The sequence below is a fragment of the Eumetopias jubatus genome, unplaced genomic scaffold (genome assembly GCF_037043125.1).
Source record: "Eumetopias jubatus isolate StellerSeaLion01/CBP00866 unplaced genomic scaffold, mEumJub1_p1.0 scaffold_2, whole genome shotgun sequence".
In the NCBI taxonomy this organism is placed as follows: Eukaryota; Metazoa; Chordata; class Mammalia; order Carnivora; family Otariidae; genus Eumetopias; species Eumetopias jubatus.
In genome coordinates, this window is record NW_028274808.1 from 29,297,047 (window position 1) to 29,316,238 (window position 19,192).

A 19,192-nucleotide genomic window follows, 5' to 3' on the forward strand; every position below is an offset into this window, starting at 1 on the left:
TGCGGGGCGAGTTCGCACCACAGGTAAACAGACTGGCGAGGCGCAGGGCGCTGCCGCCGCCGCGGCCACCCAGCGATTTCCAGGCACGCAACTCCGCCTCCAGGGCTCTCTCCCTCGCGCTCTCGCCCAGCCGCTCGCTCGCAGCCTCAGCAGCCGCCGCAGCATCACTTCACACAAAGGACTGTTACCCGCTGAGCAGCTCCTCCACCTCCACGTCCTCCTCCTGTGACAGCAGCCCCGACAGCAGGGCTCGGGCGCGGCGGCGGCGGCGGCGCCGGGAGGACCTGTCACTCCCAGCAACCGAGGCGGTGGCAGTGGCTTTTTTTTTCTTTTCTATTTTGCTTTAATTTTTTTTCTCCCTTATACCTCTTCGCCTTTCTGTGGTTCCACCCACCTCTTCCCTCCTTCCTCCTCCTCTTCCTCCTCCTCCCATAAACAACTCTCCTACACCGCCCCCCCCAATAAATAAATAAAAGGAGGAGGGTAGGGGGGAGGAGGAGTGGTGTAGGGGGGAGGAGGAGAGGAAAAGGGAGGCAGCGCAAGAGAGCGAGGCAGAGTCCGAACCGACAGCCAGGAGCCCGCACGCACCTCACACCATGAGATGGCGACGCTCCCCGCGCCGCTCCGGGAGTGCGGGCCCCCGGGCCCCGCGCCCCGGCCCCGCCGCCCGCTCGCCGCCGCCGCCGCTGCCGCTGCTGCTGCTGCTGTGGACCGCGGCCCTGGCGCCGGGGGCGGCCGCCGGCGACGAGGCGGCTCCCGCGGGGGCCTCGGTGTGCTACTCGTCCCCGCCCAGCGTGGGCTCGGTGCAGGAGCTGGCTCAGCGCGCCGCGGTGGTGATCGAGGGAAAGGTGCACCCGCCACGGCGGCAGCAGGGGGCACTCGACAGGAAGGCGGCGGCCGGCGAGGCAGGGGCGTGGGGAGGCGAGCGCGAGCCGCCAGCCGCCCGCCCGGGAGCGCGGGGGCCGCCCGCCCCGGACCCGCTGCCCGCCGCCAACGGGACCGTGCCCTCCTGGCCCAGCGCCCCGGCGCCCAGCGCGGGCGAGCCAGGAGACGAGGCGCCCTATCTGGTGAAGGTGCACCAGGTGTGGGCGGTGAAAGCCGGGGGCTTGAAGAAGGACTCGCTGCTCACCGTGCGCCTGGGTGCCTGGGGCCACCCCGCTTTCCCCTCCTGCGGGAGGCTCAAGGAGGACAGTAGGTACATCTTCTTCATGGAGCCCGACGCCAACAGCAGCAGCCGTGCGCCGGCCGCCTTCCGAGCCTCTTTCCCCCCTCTCGAGACGGGCCGGAACCTCAAGAAGGAGGTCAGCCGGGTGCTGTGCAAGCGGTGCGGTAAGTTCCTCGCCCGTGAGGGCGCGCTCCGGCCGGGCGGGGAGGTGGCGGCCCCGGCGCGGCGGGCACCCGGGGACCGACGGCTGCAGAGCAGACGCGGGCTGAGGAGTTGAGTTTCGGGGTTGTGGACTCTAAGCGATTCTCAGAGAAGGTTTCGTGGACTGGATTCCACGGGCAGCGCCTTCTCCAGTTACCTGTTTCCTGGGCTTTGCCATTGGTGAGAGCCCAAGTTTGGTCCTCGGTTGGGGCGGCCTGAAACTTTTTAATCCCTTGGGCCTTCTTTCACCAAGTAGAATGGAAAGGGGCCGGCTGCTTTCTTGTGAGTGCATCGTTGAACTTGGTTTTGGTTATGAGGTGCTGACTATGTGTGGGCCGCCGTGTGTGTGTGTGGGGGGGCTTTTCCTTTGAAGGAGGAAGGGTGAGTCCGACAGGATTTTTTCACGTCTTTCCTTCACTTGGAGTCCCGAGTGTGGAGAGGGTCAGGGGTCTGGGTCTGTGGGAGCCCTCGCAGGGAAAGGACACCGCGCTGAGATTCGTCTAGAAATGTGACGGAGTTTTTGGCCAACTCAGTGTCCAACAGATAGGTGCCCTCTGTACCTCGTGAATGGGTGCATGTGAGAAGTATGAAGTTGGGGCATTTATTTTTGGTGAAGTCATCTCGAGAATTTTTGTTTTCACAGTATTTTGGTTTGGAGTATGTTTTGGCGCTTCCGTGAATCAGAACAGATGAACGTAGTTATGGAGCTTCACGTGTAGGCCCTGAAGAAGGATTTGGGAAGCTAAGTTGAGCCATTGATTTCCCAGACCTTTTCCCATTTTATCCCCGGAAAGTATTCTCCTCTGGTCTCCTTAATATGATCAGGTCTGAAAAATTAGCTGATTGCATTTCTGAGGTAGCACTGCATTTATGCCATTCATAAAATAATTTCTAGGTTTGAAATGTCTATATAATTTCCTGATTACCATACAATCACTGAAACATAGCAGGGTATCTTCTCAAACCATAAATTAACATGATTACACATCACAAATTCTAACATGCACTGTAGTTTTTCCTGTGTCTTTATGTATCTGTCCAATAGATGGTTGGGTCAATTGAATTTTTACAAAACTCAGCACCATGCCATGCTCCGTCTGCCTGGGATGCAAAGTGTGTCAGTGCTTTTAAATTTGTATCTGATGATAGCCAATTATTTACATTTCTGGTTGGCATTTGGGATGCTTATACCCTGCAGTTAATTGATACCTAACGATTTGGTTTTAATGACAAGAAAGAGCAATGCTCATCCACCATTTCCCTATTTTAACAATGCACTTTGTGTGCCAGACCTGTTCAGATTGCACCACTCTGTGGACAGAAGCTGTTCTCAGACAGTGGTGCTGAAGAAGGCTGAGTGACGTTGGGATTCCCCGGGTCTGGCTGATAGATGTCACTGTAAAACATGGGAAATGCTCTGCTGGGAGCTGTCTTATTAGGGAACACAAAAGCTCAACACCATTGTACTGCAGCATATGTTACTCTGTTCTAGAATCTGAAACAAAACCTTTGAAGCCATACCGTTGTCCAGTTTTCCCTAGGCTTTATTATATGTAATTCAGAAAGGGTTTTGCATTTACCCCAAATCATGAGTTGTGAATCGTGTACTATACATGGTGGAAATTGATATAAAAAGGAATGTAGTTGGCAATGATTCCTAGGATACGGGGTGTGCTACTGGATTAGCAATGGTGTTCTGTGTTTTGACTAGAAATAAACGTCAGACTTCAGGGATAAAGTTCTTATAGGCATCCAGAGGATATTTGGAAATGGAATATTCATGTTGTCTGGAGGAATACTATTCTGTTTTTGTGCTTCTAAGGGGAAAACCGTCAGGAAGGTAGTTTTGCCCTTTTGTTTGCCAAAGGAAATACATAGAAAACTGTGGCATGCTAAGCAAAGCAGGTTTTTTTTTTTTTTAAATGAACTGGAAATCTCCCTGCGTATAATTGAGTAGATTAAGAAATCATGAAGTTACTGCTCCAGGTTTGTGTAATTATTGTGTATATTTGGTGATTTTAGTGTTAGGTACGTCAAGGTAGGATGTTGAGTGAAACCTTAACTAATAGGTTTAGCTGAGGACTGACGGAAATGCTGAAAGTTTGTCTTGCGTTTTTATGAACATAGTAGTTATTGTACTATTGTGGGACAAAAGTTAAGAGTATGAGTTATTTTATTTTATATAATATAAACTCAGTAAATCCATATCGGAATATTAGGTTTAAAAGTGTGTACGTGAGTGTGTGAAAACTTGTGAATTCTCCCCATTGTGTGGTTTCTGTTAAACGATGTCATTCCAACCTACCAGGCAAAGGAACACAAATTGGGAAAAAAAAATATACAGAGAGAATAGGGGCTGATTTGTCCTGGTTGAGCTGGTCCTGTGTGCTTCTGGTAAGAGGATTTCAGGGAGAGTGATGGAGCAGAGGGTTCTTATTTAATGACATGAAGCTGCCCTGGGGGCGTGACGGTTGTGTTCCTGCCTGAGCCATGACGCCAGGCTGGAGAGGGAATATAGCAAAGTCATTTTGTGATATCATACCCCGGGGAACAGTTTCCAGCTCTCATGCACTCAGCTGCAGTGTTGTTTCCTACAAGTTGCTTACTGGTGTAGAAACTACACATGCAACAGATTAGCTTTAGGGTTGAGCTAATAGAAGTCTTCCCTGAATTTTTTCTCTTTTTCTTACCCCATCTAAGATAAATTCCTGAGCAGTGTCTGTATAAGAAGTTCTTTCCTGAAAAATGATCTTTTGAAACAAACTGCTTCTGTGTTTTCTTCTCAAATACACTAATTTCATAGCTTGTTTGCTTTATATTTGAAGTTTGTATAAATTACATACACTTCTTGTAGTTATTTAAATGCTTCCCGGTCTTTGCTTTTCTTCTTGCTCACTGAACAAGCTAAGAAATATTTTTAGGTTTTATATTAATCGGAATGCAAAATAATTTGCTGTTCAGTTAAATTTCTGTTATTCCAACAAATCAGTGTTTGATGCACTACGACTTTAGTTTTCAAAGCATTGCAGTTATACTAGGCAGAAAATGATCTCCAAAAAGAAGTAAAAATACTTATGTTGAATAACCTCTATAATTGGGCCATGCAAGATTTGTACATCGTCGTCTTTCAAGCCAAAGTAAATGTTTGGTATATCCTGTAATACAGGAATATATTGATAACATAAGCATGTTTATCAAATATTTATGACAAATGGCATTTACCTTTTTAAAATATCCTCAATAACTATTTAATAAAGTGAGCTGACCTTATGGTGTTATGAAGATGACAAATGCTGCAGGGATTTTTCAGCCAGCACTGAAGAAAATAATTCTTAATAAAAGCTATATTAAGTAGCAATAGGAACAGATACAGCTTGACTGCTTGTATTTCGTAAATACCCATGTAAATTTAATCTCCCAAGTGTCGGTGACTGCTCTCTTTAAACTGTATAAATCTTACTGTCAAAAATCTGTACTCAAAACCCTTCTTTCTGTTGAGGAGAGAAACTGTATATGTACTAATTTCTATTGTAATAAAAAAGGGAGACCAAGATCGGTCATTTGGAAAAACAATTCCTTGAAATAAAAATGTTTTAAAAGGGGAATTTAAATATCTGAAGTGGAATATTTTATAAGCACTAGGGGATAGTTCTCATCATTTGTGGGAGATCCATAAGTCCTTGGAATCTAGGGAAAGTTTTACCATATGTCTTAATGTATTAGGTAAGACCGGGAAGCTTAACCAGCTCGGAGGGGCGAAACAATGAGCTGTCCTTCCGCTGGTCTGTATATTTATAGCAAATGAGAGCAAAAGACGTGATTGGGCAGGTTATTGCCCTTGTCAAATGTAATCTATTCATTGTTCAGGGAATCTTCTTTCTTTCAAAGCCCATTTTCTTCTTATTTTTTTCTTAATTATAAACATAACATTTTTTAAAAACCTATTTTTAAATTTCAGTGACAATTTATGAATTGGCCAGATGTCCAAAGACCTTTAAACTCTCACCTGCCCTTAGTACTTAGTAATACTTAGGTTTTTGGTTTGGTTGTTTTTGATATGCTTAAATGTGCGAAAATCTTCTCTTTACAGGTAGGGCTTACTGAATGAGTATTTTGATTAGCCTTATATAAATAAGTGATAACAATGAAAACAAAAAGCATATGGTGAAAAACAGCGGTAGGGATTCATTCACTGTTATATTCGTTAAAAGTGAATAATGAAAAAGTATATAATGAAAACTAAAAGTGAAAAAATTAGGGTTCCTATGACTAATGCAGTTTGTTGCCAAAAACAATAGCGTAACATGCTTTAGTAAAAGTTTTCATGAGAAAGTGAGAACCAATTTTGAATGTTCTTATTTTTAAATAACAGAAATGACTTTTTAAATAACAGAAATTTTCTAACTTTGTGCATGTTACTCTGTGCTCTTATGTTATCATAAAATTTAAGTTAATATTCAAGTAACATTATGAAAGATAATATGACCTAACTACTCCCCCAAATATGGGTCATTTTGTAACACATAACAACGGATGAATGATACATTGTGTCATACTTTTAAATCCAAAGTTGAATTATTTGAGAATTTACACAATACAGACTTACGGCTTACTGACTTGAGGTAAGTGCTAGTTAAGAGGTTATGTTTTCGTATTGCTTTGTGCCATGGTATGCTTGAAGCAAGCCTGTTTGAAGGTTTGCCTCCTGGCTCTCTGTCCCCAAATGATCCATACAGGTTGAAGTAGATAAAATAAAAGAAATTTTGGTGAAGTTGAAAGCTTAAAATGGGTTGACTCATCTCTGTTTGGCATAGATCCAAATTTTAGGAAAAAATTCCCCCCACTTTAGATTTGCCATCAAGGAATCCTCAAGAGAGATACATATGTGGTAATTTACATTACTTTTTTTGAGTCTTTAAGAGAACCAGGATGTTTTTCCCTATGGAAAATAGTGTCCTTGCAAACTATGTCCTAACCTTGGTTCACCCCATTAGGACCTAGTAAGATTTTTATCTTGTTTTTCTTAACCAAAAAAAAAAATAAAAAATAAAAAAAATAAAAAAGAAATTTAGTTTACCCACAGCTTGGATGGTACATGGGAGACAATCCTACCAGTTCCTACCTGAGGCTCCATATGTGTATTCCCTTCATCTCTTTCTTGTGTGAGGACACTGCAAGGGAAGGCTTTAGGTAAACAATGAGGCTCATGGGTCGATCCTAGTCTGTGAGAGACTGAAGTATGGGATTGATGTTCATTGTTAAAATGATTAGCCTTCCCTTGACACCTTGGAATTCGACTGCCTCGGTCCAAATATGTCAGAAGACTGAGATCTTAGATCACAATACCGTGAATGTAGGTGGTCTTTCTGTGTCTGGTAGACTCTTTTTCTATTATTTCATGAAGACAAAGACAGTAATCTGCATTGTATCTCAATTTCAGAAGTTTTTCTCCCAAAGGCTCTGGCTTTGGATATCTGCCCCAGAGTGCTGGTGACTGGAAGAAAACAGCTCAGAGTGGTGCATGATTCTGGAGCTGGTAGCCAGATTTAAGATGTAATGCTGGGCCAAGATAACCTGGAGGAGGGAATTGTTTCTTTTCTCTTTGCTCTGCTGTGCCAAAATATGTGAGCCAAACTGAACCAGCGCAAGGGGATATTCCTGACGAGGGCACTAGGATCTTGGTAGTGGGTGCATCTGGGAGCTCAGAGCGTGGAGGCGGCGTGATAAGAGAGGTGAGGCATTGTCTGCTTTGCTAACTTTGGAAAGCTCCAGCAGTAATACTGCCATCCAGTCTGGGAATTGCCATTGAGGTGAAGGAAGCTAAAAATTTGAGGGGCTAACTAAAGCCCTGTGGTTCTAACTACCCTTCACTGAGTTTGTATCTTTTTTTTCCCTCTCTTTGATAAGCACATATTGTTTGGTTATGTGTAGATTAAATACTTGTTAAATAATTAAAAGAATAAATGACAGAAGCACCCCAGCTTGTTGGATAGTAGCAATCATTGTTCGAGGCCAAATGTTGAAAGAAGAGGAAGAAGGAAAAAAAAAAACCCAACCCTTTCTGGTTCTTTTTCTTCAGGTCTCTTATTTGGTGAGATGAGTGTCCGTAGGAAGTAGCATTTTGAGCCATATTCTGCCAGGACACTGTTTCCTACACTCCCCACCCTGAGCCCACCTCTGGATCCACTTTTGGGCTTCAGAGAAAGGTGGTTTAATTTCTCAAAGTTGGTTCCTCCTCAATTATTTCTGGATGATATTTGTTCTGTGTGGTCTATAGCTCCAGCTGGGAGAAAAAATATGCCCTTGTTGTAAAGACTGACAAGCACAGAAAGGATTTTGAACAGTCACTGAATCCCTATTACTGCTTTGAGCAGACCCACTCCCAAATCACTCCAACTCCTGGGTACTAAATCTCAATACTCAGAAATTGTATGTTCGTCCTTGATCTCCCCCCACAGGTGTTTAACCACCTCAGCCATATAAGTTCCATTGTTGTAACTGAAGATGGAAAGGAACTGCTTGTATCCCGAAGAAGTAATAAAAAAGAGATTTTGGATGAGTTACTTTTCACATTCCGTCAGCCTCTGGTTAGACTGCAGGTGGGATGGCATCTGTCAATTTGGGCTCCGAAGAATAATGAGCTCCTCTTCCGTCACTGTCTCCGCTGGCCCTGGAGACACCATGGGCCATGATGTGTTACTAGGGAAGCAGCAGATGCAGTGGTAGCATTTTCCTCCACTTCAGGGAGCATCCTGGCTGCACCTCTGTACAGAACACAGCAGCTGTCTACGAGGAGGAGGAAGATGGCTGTGTTTGCCTCATACAGAATTTGTCGTTAGACTTTGCCCTTGGGAGGTGGTCCTGGCAGTGAGGGCTCTTTGGTGACTACCAGGATGGAGATGTTCTGCTCAGAGTGGGGGTGCTCCTAGTCCTGTCATCAGCACAAAAGGGACACAGCTTCGAAATTTCCCAGGCTCTTTACCTCTTTGCAAACCCTGACACCCCTGAGGTGCTGTTCCTCCCTCGTCTTCGTTCCTGTCCACTGAGATTGCTTGCATCTTGTTCTCAGGATCACTAGCAACTTTTCTTTCGTTGGAGCAAGAATTTATTAAAAATTCTAGCCTTTTGGACTATAGTCTAATTCTGGTGAAGTTTTTTTCCCCCAAATAATGGTAACATACAATTTACCATTTTAACCATTTTTTTTTTTAAAGTGTGCAGTTCAGTGGCATTAAGTATTCACATGGTTGGGGAGCCATCTCCACCATCCATCTCCCTAACTTCACCTTCCCAAACTGAAACTCCGTACCCTTTAAATAACTCCCTATTCCTTCCTCCTCCCAGGCCCTGGAAACTACCATTCTAAATTTTATCTCCATGAATTTGTCTATTCTAGGTACCTAGTATAAGTGGAATCATACCGTTTTTGACTTTGTGACTGGCTTATTTTACTTGGCATTAATGTCTTTAAGGTTCATCTGTGTTTTAACATGTGTCAGAATTTCCTTCCTTTTTAAGGCTGAATACTATTCCATTGCGTGGATGTGCCACATTTTGTTTATCTGTTCATCTGTCAGTAGACCTTCCGGTTGCTTCTACCTTTTGGTTACTAGGAATAAAGCTTCTATGAACACGAGCATACGAATAGCTGTTCACGACCATGTTTTCATTTCTTTTGGGTGTATACCAGAAGTTCAATTGCTGCATCATATGGTCATTCTAGGTTTAATTTTTTGAGGAACCACCATGCTGTTTTCCACAGCACTGGTGCCATTTTCCATTCCCATCAGCAAGACACAAAGGTTCCAGTTTCTCCGTGTTCTCTAAGGTGTGTGATTTTTCCATCGGTTTGATATCAGCCAACCAAATGGGGGTGAAGTGGTGGTGAACCGTTTTTATATTATTTTCTGTTCAAAGTTAGTGCCTCTAATTATACTGTCATTAATAAGAAACCAAAGTGCTCAGAAAACAGAGGTCTTCATCTGTTCAACTCTGAATTTACCCGGCATTTAGGCTCCTGAATCTGAAGCCACCAAATTAACAAAATTACCACAGATAATAGCTTAATAAAAACCAATAAAAGATTTAAAGAGTAGACTGGCCTTTGGTCACCATAAGAATATTATATTTGTCTTCATAATGCTATCAACATGGTCTAGAAAGGCACTTCATCATATTTGGAGTAGTATCAAAATCTTTTAATTGATTTTATTTTTCATTAAATTTCTACCCCCCCCCCCGCTAATTTCCTTGCTCTATTCTGTCCACTGCTCAAAATTGCCTTCTATTAAACACTGCACTGGAGCTTGAGTCCTTCTAAAATACTACTCTTATTAGACCTTTCTCTGCTCAGAAACTTTCAATGGGTATATATAGTTAACTACAGGTCCCGATATTCACTCTCTTCCTTACTCCAAACCAAGCCTAATCTTTCTTAGTTTTACCGTATGAATGTTTTTATCCAGTCTAACTGTGCCATGAACTGGCCATGCACTTTCCTACTCTTGTTTTTATGTAGGCCATTTCTTCTGCCTGGATCTGCATCCTCCCTCATTTCGGCTATGGAAATTATGTCTCCTTCAAGGGACAGCTCAGATCCTACTGCTTCTATGACAATCCCAATGATCCTGTCAGAAATACTCACTGTAGTCTTTGAACACAGAGCACCTTTTTACTGCATGCTTGATACATGGTGCCATTACAAATTTCCCTTACGCTATCTTGGTTTTTTTTTTTTTAATGCTGTTTTAAAAAATTTTCTGTGTATTGTCTTGCCTCACTCACTGACCACAGTATCCTTGTGGGCAGACACTTGGGGGCAGGGGGTTGGTCCTCAACTTACTCACAAGTGAAAAGTGCCCAGTCCCAGAGTCAGGAGAACTGCTTTCCACTTCAGCTTTGTAGTTACATACCTGGGTGCTTTGGGTAAGTAACTTTCCCTCTGGCTCTCCATTCCCTAATATGCAGAAAGAGAGGGAAGAAGTAAAATGCTCTTCATGGTTCATTCAAAGTGCATCTGGTCCTCATTCAGAAATGACCCAACATACAGACCACTTCTGCTACTGCTCCTGGAGCTTTTCTCTTCCTCTCTCATTTTTGCATTGTTCTAAGGAGGCTAATTATGGAAGAACAATTGTGAAACTTTTAGACATTCTGAAAGGGCAGTAGGAGAGCTTAATGAGAGGGGGAGCCCTCAGGAAAGAGTGTCTCCTTCTAATCCCCCATAGCTTTCTGCCTCCACCTCGTTTTTGGGTCATCGTGTTACATTGTCTAAAAGAGTAGCCATTAGTTGTATTCGTGAGCATGGTTTTTTTCCAGAAGCAAGTACCATTGTCTCTTCAGGCTTGTCTTTGAAATTATGAAGTATGATTAACAGATTAATCCACAACTGTAAATTTTTAGAGCAAGAAAGTTCAGGCATTTGTTTCAGTAAAATGAAAAGGAATGATTCAAGGTGTGTTTTGTGAATTTTAATTTATTTTAAAATGTAAATCTGGCACTGTTTTAGGTTCTAATAATGAGCACTGTTGTGGGGTTGGATGAGGCCAGTATGAAGAGATGGGAAAGCTTGTTTTCAGCTGGATGGCAGACCTTCTGGTGATGGTGGGGAGAGGATTTCCATCCTGATGCAGGGGTGGGGGGAAGAGACTTTCTCAGCTAATGATTCTCGTGGTTTTGGCAAGAAAATAATCTATCTTAGTCCTTTTATGATTAGAACAAGCAATGCAGAAACAAGTTGTCAGACGGGGAATAATTTGATCTGACTTTTTAAATTACTGCAGCAAGAGGCTTTGGCAGTTGCCACAGGGCCAGGCAGGGCAGGACTGAGCCTGGCTACATGCAGGTCTATTTTTTTTTTTTCCCTTCAGTTTGGTCTCCCTGAACCCCTGGTGAATTCATCTACTCCAGCAGGACCCAGTGCTGCTTATAAATTGTGGCTCCTAAATCCATATCTCTAGCCTAAACCCAATTTTTTGGCTCCACATCCATATATCCAACTAGTTACCAGATAATGCACCCAAATGTCCTAATATGTTAATAGTGAACACATTAAATGGTGTCTCATCCTCTCCCCTGCCAGTCCATGTGTAAATCTGTGTTCTAATATTGCAGTTACTACCACAACCATTATAATCCCTACTATTACTACCAGTGACTTTCTGGATTGACAGCTTCTTTTGTGCCAGAGTAGCAGGTGCTGATCTGAATTCATGTAACCCCTCACCATCTGATAGCATCCTTGTTTTCTTAGCTACTTCAAACCGGATGCCTCTCCTTCTGCTCCCTATCAGTTTGGGGGATTCTGCCTCCTTTAACAGATCTCCTCTCTCCCTTCCACCCCCAACTTTATTGTTTCTGCAGTGACTCCCATTCTTATTGTAACTGGAACAACCTCTTTGCTCATGGATTCTCCCCTTCTTAAATTCATTCTCTGTGCTGTTGCTGGAGTGATCTTTCTGATACGGAAAAGATCATACTATATCCTTGCATAAGGCTCTTTCATTGCCACCAGAATAAAATCCAGCCTCCTGAGAATGGCATATAAGGCCTTCTGGCTTTTGTCCAGGTGTTCTTTTCCAGTTCCTCCTTGTGCCTGGAACCCCATGCCACATTGATGGCCTTGCTCCACATGCACCAAGTGGCTTTAGGTCTCTGTGCAGGCACATATATTGTTCCCCTTTCCTAGGATGGTCTGCTTCTTTGCCTACCTTTTGCTACCTTTGCTACCTGTCATTCTCGACCAGGTCCTTCAGTGGGAGGATGGTTAAATAAAGTATGATGACTTAGGGATATGTTCACAGTATATTGTCAAGTGAAAAAGTATATTATTGTACAATATGTGTATGACTTCTTTTATCTATCATCTGTTTACTTCATCTGTCTTGTCTCTTTATCCTGTGTGTCTTTCTAAAGAGAAATGAAAGCCTGGGAAGTTATATAACGGAAGGCTACATAACAGTTGGGCATTGGAATTATTGATGTTTAGAATTTTCTTCATTTTGTTTGTTTGTATTTCTAAAGTTTTTGTAATTAATGTGTATTACTTTTTAGCAAGGAAAAGCAATAAATGCTGTTCTTAATACTGACTTATAACAAGGACTGTGTCTTATTTAAGGGATTTTGCCCCTCTAGAACATTGCCTTCCTCATAGAAGATGTATTTGTTAGGGTAGGCTGACTGCTGTAATAAATGGTACCCCAAATATATATAATGGCCCAGATGCAATAGTTTATTTCTGACCAGTGTGTGGACAAAGCATGAGATGTTCTAGTCTTTACTTTGCTGTGAAAGAGACCTGTGCTAATAACCTGGGGCATAGCTGAACCTCACTTTTGACCAAATTGGTTGAAATAGGCAGGGTTCCAGTTTGTGATGGTCATTTTATCTTTAATAGCTTGGCTATCTGAAAAGTGGACAAATTTGTCTTCTGCCTCATTGCAGTGGGAGAGCCCAGTAGGTATGTGTGGGGCAGATCATAACAGCCATCTATGTTTATTGTAGATAAATAGGAGGGATATTAACTACATGGTCTTCCTTGAGCTCAACTTAACATTTGTAGGTTAGGTTTGCAATAAATCTTGAACGCTTAATGCTCCCTACGTCTGGTTTCATTCAGTATCATTGAAAATGCAGAGGGTGAGGCCACATTGACTGTGTCTTTCACTGGCATGTTAGGATGCTTTTTAGGGCTCCGGGTTTGACAAATCATCTTGATACAGGGACCGTGGAGAAATACTCTCAGGCTTTATCACTGCTGACTTAATTGAGTTTCATGATGCGCATTTCTTCTTAGTAGGATAAATTAAAATGGCTGATAAAGCTGTGTGTAAAAGCAAAATTGTTAGGTTAAACTTGCCTGGTGTATTAAATGTATTGATGAGTGATCTTTCCCCCATTTTTAATCACTTTTATTAACTTTTCAGTGGTTTTATTTCCAGTAACCTGCTAAATATCTGTCATTATGTAATATTTCTCTTTAAAATACTATTGGAAAGTCCATGAAAATGATTGAGGTGCCAATATCATCCACCTACTTACTGAAGGTAAGCATTGTTGGTGATTTTATGATTAACTGGATGTATGCTTGTGCTTCCGCTGGGTAACCCAGGAGGAAAAGGAGCCAATTCATAACAGGTGAATAGAGAGACAAGAATGAATGCTTTTGAGGCTGTGTAAAATATTAGCCCTTTGTGCCTCTACATCATGCATGTTATTGTTATTCTCTTAAAAATCTTTTTAATCAAATATTAAGAAGATAAAGAGGATACTTAAAAACTATATGTGAAGTATAAAGAATAATGGTATATTTGTTATGCTCTTCTTCAGTCTCCTCTTTGTCGTGGTCTATTTGGCTTTGTAAAGTTTTTGAGTTCCCAGTGACTTGAGAGTAGCTGGAGGCATGTCCTACCTGCAGGTCAATTGGGGGACATGTCTGTTCATTAAAATGGATTAGAGATTTATCATTAATTTGCCCCTTATCTTTTGCAGTTTGGCCCTCAATCCTCTTCTGTCCTCTTAGATTTAGGTACTCCTGACCTGTGAGAGAAACTGTAAGAGACCATTCTGAGGATGTTGTTTAAATAAATTATGAGAATCATGAGCTCACTAAATCACTGCAGGTAACTAATAGAAAAAGAGAAACAGTGAGTGTACTTCATGAATTTACATATTCAATAAATATTTATTTGGCATCTGTTATTTGCTAGTCTCTATACTGATTTCTGGGATCACGGTGATGAAATGAGACTTGGCTCTTTTCAAGTTAACAAGGTAGAAAGAACAGTTACACAAAGAATTGTAGGATCGATATTTACAATTGCACTAAGCTTTATGAGGGAAGAGTACAAGGTACTATGTGAACATACAACAGAAAAACCTTTTAGTTTGAAAGACACAGGAAGGGCTCCTTGAGAATGGGGCTTTTCTGAAGGTGGTAAGGAAGAGGAGGTGGGGGAAGGTCATGTGCAGTTCCTGAAGCAGGGATGAGGGACAGCAGAGAGGAGAATCTGTGCAAATGAGGGAAGAATGAGATCTGAGAGGTAAGGAGAAGAATATGACCATATCTGGACTTTCAAGGATTCTGGACTTTGTCCTAAAAACCTAGGAAACCACTGCAGGATTTGTAAGCCCGGGAGTTATAAGATTTCCATTTTTAAAATATCACAAGTGGCTCTTGTGCAGAGTGAGGACTGGAAGGGACCTCTGGTTCATGCAGGATGCTCAGGTGGGCCTGTGAGTGAGATTAGGAGGTAGGCTTGCACTAGAGTGGGAACCGTAGGCTGCAGAGAAGGAGATGGATTTGAGACTACCTCAGAGGCCTCTTTTAGTGTCCTGGTTATGCAGGTGGATTGCTTGTAGAAGGGATTGGGGGAGCGGGGGACGGAGGAGAATGGCTCCTGGGTTTCTGGCGTGGGGAGTATTGCAGGCAAAGGAGCATTCAGTTCCTTGTGTTTTTGATATATCGCAGTGGAAATGCCAGGTAAGCACCTGAAGGGTGGAGCTCACAAGAGCAGTCGGGGCTGGCTTTATGAAGGTGGGAGTTTTGGACAAGGATATGATTATTTCTGCCTCCCTGAGAGTAGGTACACTTGCTTAGGGAACAGTGGGTAGAGGGTGAGGTAGAGCGAGTAGAGAAGGAAGCATGAGGAAGATCAACCTTTAAAGATGAGGCAGAGGAGAGAGGTGACAGGAAAGGAGCAACCAGGTAAGTGAAAGGAAGGCCTAAAATGGATTCAGGATGGAAAAAGGGTCTGGGTCTGGGTCTGGGTCTCTGGAAAGTCATTTGGGAGAATGGGGAAGGGAGGGCCCAAAGCAGCATTTCTTGAGTGCTGACCACTGCCAAACACTGCATTTAAAAGTGTGTATTTTTCCATGATTCATTCATGGAACACCACATCAAAAACTAATGATGTCATGTATGGTGATTAACATAACATAAAAAAAAAAAGTGTGTATTGTTGATGGCAAGCGCCAGGGTGGAGCCCAGACAGAGGTGGACTGAAGTCCTCTGACCAACCTATGGATTATTAAGATTCAGTTTTGGTAATACTTTTATTTAAACAAGCAGGAAGCCATTTTAACAACTCTGACTTTTTTTTTTTCATGGAGTTGGGAAGAATGACTATTTGAGAGAGATAATGGGTAGTTTGTACAAAGATACGATTTTTAAAAAAATCACATTAGGTTATATGTAGTGTTACTAAAATGTTGCTGAAGGTCACCCTTTTATTAGTGTTTTTGCCCTTAGATAAGAATCTTTCCTATGTACCATGGAAGCCACTTCGGTGACAAATTGTTGTTCAGATTTTTCTTGACACATTGACTTGAGAATGAACTACTGTCTGTGTAGTAGTACCCAGGTCCTATGGGAATTTAATGCATTGTCACATCAATAGTTGTGAAGTGACATCTATCAATCTAATTAAAAAAAAAACATTTGAGTCAAAAGGTCCTTGGACCGTGTGTTAGGTTGACAGAGAGCTACCTTTATCTGAAGCTATGACTGAGCATTTTAATGCACAGTAGTCAAGAAACGCAAAGTTATTATTCTGACAGTAACTGAATGCATTTCTCCTGCCCTTCCACATACCGTCTTCTTATTGAAGATTCCCAGCTGCTGAATCGATAAATTCAGAGCGATATTTGCATAAGGAGTTTGAACCATCATGGGAAGAATGGTTTTGAATTTCCTGTTTTCATTTGTTTCTGTTCTGTGCAATAGTAGTGTTTTCGTGCAGTGACTTTTATATTGGGTGTTCCTAACTGTAATGCAGTGTAAATAAGCTGGGACTCGTATTTTTTAAAACCATACATTATAAATCAGAGGAGATCGGGGAAAGTTTGAAAAGGAAATCCCCAAAACACAGGAACAAAGCTCCGAAACCTCTGACCTTAGCAGATTCTCAGTCCAGTTCATCTTGGACAACCATAGATGGAGTTTTGGACCAGATTTTCTGATCTTGGACAGGCTAGTGGTTTGCAAAAATGGTTTGCAGACTAGAGTATGGAGATCCCTGGGCTAGACTCTTGGAGGGAATAATTCATTTGGTCCAGAGAGTGTGTCCTGAGAATCTGCATTTTTGGAAATCGTTCCAGGTGATTTTGGTGTGCACTTAGGTTTGGGAGCCCTGAGACCCTGCAGTCATTAAGGATTCTTCAACTACTAAAGTTGAAGATTCTCTGGAAAATCAGAAGATGGGTAAGAAAAGAGAGAGAGCTTACTGAGTTTCTATTATGTGCTGAACATTTTTACATGTTTTGCCTCCTTTATTCCTTAGCACCAAGGTGTGTCATTTTATTCCAATTTTAACCCAAGATTCAAAAAGGTTTATAGAACTTTAAAGGTCACACAGCTGCCGAGAGGCATTTATTTGCATTCAGGTCATTTGGTTTCCTCTGTTAGAACCATGACAAGGTTCAGAACAGTGTAGCCTGATAGAATGCTAGTTGCACCGTCCCTTGAGTGAGGCTGTCTTGTCCTGTCACAGTGGGCACCCAGGGCTACCAGTAAACATTCCTGTTGATCTTTAAAGAGTTTCTGGGTGAGTGATTGGCTAGGGAGGACTGGATGTGTTTTGAGGGTATTGAAGTCAGACCAACTTGGACAAGGCTACGTCTTCAATAGCCTGCAACAAACAAGCCAGGCATCTCTGTATCCAGAGATGACATTGTGCCTCTAAAAGGTCTGTGTTAACAAGTTCATTGTCTGAATGAGGAAACAACACACAGGAATGTTAATATTTCTCCAGGAAGGGAATGAGACATGGTGAGGTCCAGTAGAAGAGCTAGAGCCTGGAGTGGACTTAGCATTACTGCTTAGGCATCAGGACTTGGCTTCTAGATTTACCTGTGTCACTTGTGACCTTGGGAACATTGCTCGATGTTTCCTGAACTTGATATAAAATGAGAATAATGTGTCTCTCTTAGAGATGAATGAGCGTGGGCTAAGAAATAATGTATGTGTAGCACCTAGGTTATAGTAAGTGCCTTCCTGATGTCCACTGGGAGAGCTACAAGGTAATCCTCATGGGCCAGCTTGGGGCAACAAGGATACAGTGTAGCTGCGCACATGGAAGGAAGCAGCGATAGAGGCAGACTTAAAGATGAGCATCACCTCCTTGAGTGCTGTTTGTTCCCTTATGAACTCATATTCTCCCAATCTGGGTGCCAAAGGTCCTTTAACTCCAAGTGTGGTGTGCGGATCAGGAGCCGTCGTACCAGCCAGGAGCTCCTTAGGACTGCAGGTCCCCCAGTCCTCACCAGAGCTACTGCTGTCCAGGCGTTTCTGATTGCTCTCTGGCATTTGAGCAGGACCGCATCAGCAGGCAGCTTCTCTCGGGTGTGCATCCTGTCTGGGGAAGTTGGCTGGCCAGAGAGGAGTACTTGTTCAGGCTCGGTTGTGCTGGCTCTGCAGTGGGATTCTTTCTGCACAATGCTGTATATGGTGGCCGCAGCAGAGGCAGGTGAAAGACCGAGTGGAGAGAGAGAGAGAAACACCTTTCCTTAAAAAGTTAAATGGTAACATTCCCTTTCCAGATGGACTGTGGGACATGGCTTCGAGAAAGAGCAGTCATGAGACCACAAGTAAGGGAACTCTGAGACGAGCTGCTGGGCAGACCAGAGCAGATGACAGAGAGGCAAGGGAATGAGAGTGTGTGGTCCGCAGCTCCCACAGGGAGGAGAGGAGACGTCCTCTCTGCACCTCATGCTAAGCCCTGAGCCTAAGCAGCAGATTGGGGCAGATGCCACTGGGCAGGGGAATGGAGATGTCCCTGTTCCCTGAATGACCCTGAGGGAAACTTCCAGCACATACAAAGAGAAAAACCAGTCTGCCAGACCCCACTTGCCTAACTGGAGGGCAGAGTGGCTGCTCATATGTTCTGGGCTCAGGACTTTGGGAAGATTTCCTATCTTGATGTGTGCTCTGTGGAACCAGGTCGAGAGCAGAGTTGTTTTTTGTTTGTTTGTTTGTTTGTTTTTGCATTTAGAATATCTTAGGGGAATTGAGCAAGATGAAAACCAACCTTTTTGTAGTTAAAAAAAATGGACATAATGCTGCTTCCTGTCCTCTCTCTAATGATTTGAGCCTATTTACTGTGCTCATTCTGTGCTAAGCGCTTGCAATTTATTGTCTCCCTAAATCCTGATAACTAACTAAGAGGTTGGCATCATTATACCCATTTTACAGATGAGACCGTCTCAGAGTAGTTATGATATTTGCCCAAGACACACATCTAATAAGTGGTGAAACTAGATTCAGAACTAATTCAGACTTCTCTCTCTCTTTTTTTAAAGATTTTATTTATTTATTTGACAGAAAGACAGTGAGAGAGGGAACACAAGCAGGGGGGGGAGTGGAAGAGGGAGAAGCAGGCTTCCCGCTGAGCAGGGAGCCCAATGCAGGGCTGGATCCCAGGACCCTGGGATCATGACCTGAGCCGAAGGCAGACGCTTAACAACTGAGCCACCCAGGCACCCCCTAATTCAGGCTTCTTAGAAAGTTTCCTTGTTTACTAAGTGCAGGCTTTCTCTACCTTAGTTCTTGGGGGAAAAAAATGAAAGGCATCGTATATGACAACCATTGTAATGTAAATAATAAAAGCAATAGTATTTACTCCTTGCTCTCCCTTATTCAGTAAGCACTATTGATTCTTTACTGTTCCTGGTATGCTACAATTATCCTGTGGGATGTGGAGAAGTTGGAAGAAAGGAAACACGTATGCTTAACCAGAGTGGAGAAATCACATGTCACAAGTATTCAGACCTGTGAATTTCTCCCATAAAAGAGAAAGCACCTCTGCTGGGGGACATATCAGGAAAAACAAA

General features: G+C 43.0%; 1 protein-coding gene across 2 annotated transcripts in view; it reads left to right on the forward strand.

The window, feature by feature from the left end:
* Positions 1-596: 596 nt before the first annotated feature.
* Positions 597-19,192, forward strand: part of NRG1 (neuregulin 1) — a 1,087,163-nt gene continuing 1,068,567 nt past the window's right edge. For both annotated transcript variants that reach the window (XM_088020943.1, XM_028087581.2), the window contains exon 1: positions 597-1,329. In XM_088020943.1, coding sequence (XP_087877069.1) covers positions 597-1,329 — 733 coding nt within the window. The remainder of the gene's footprint in view (positions 1,330-19,192) is intronic.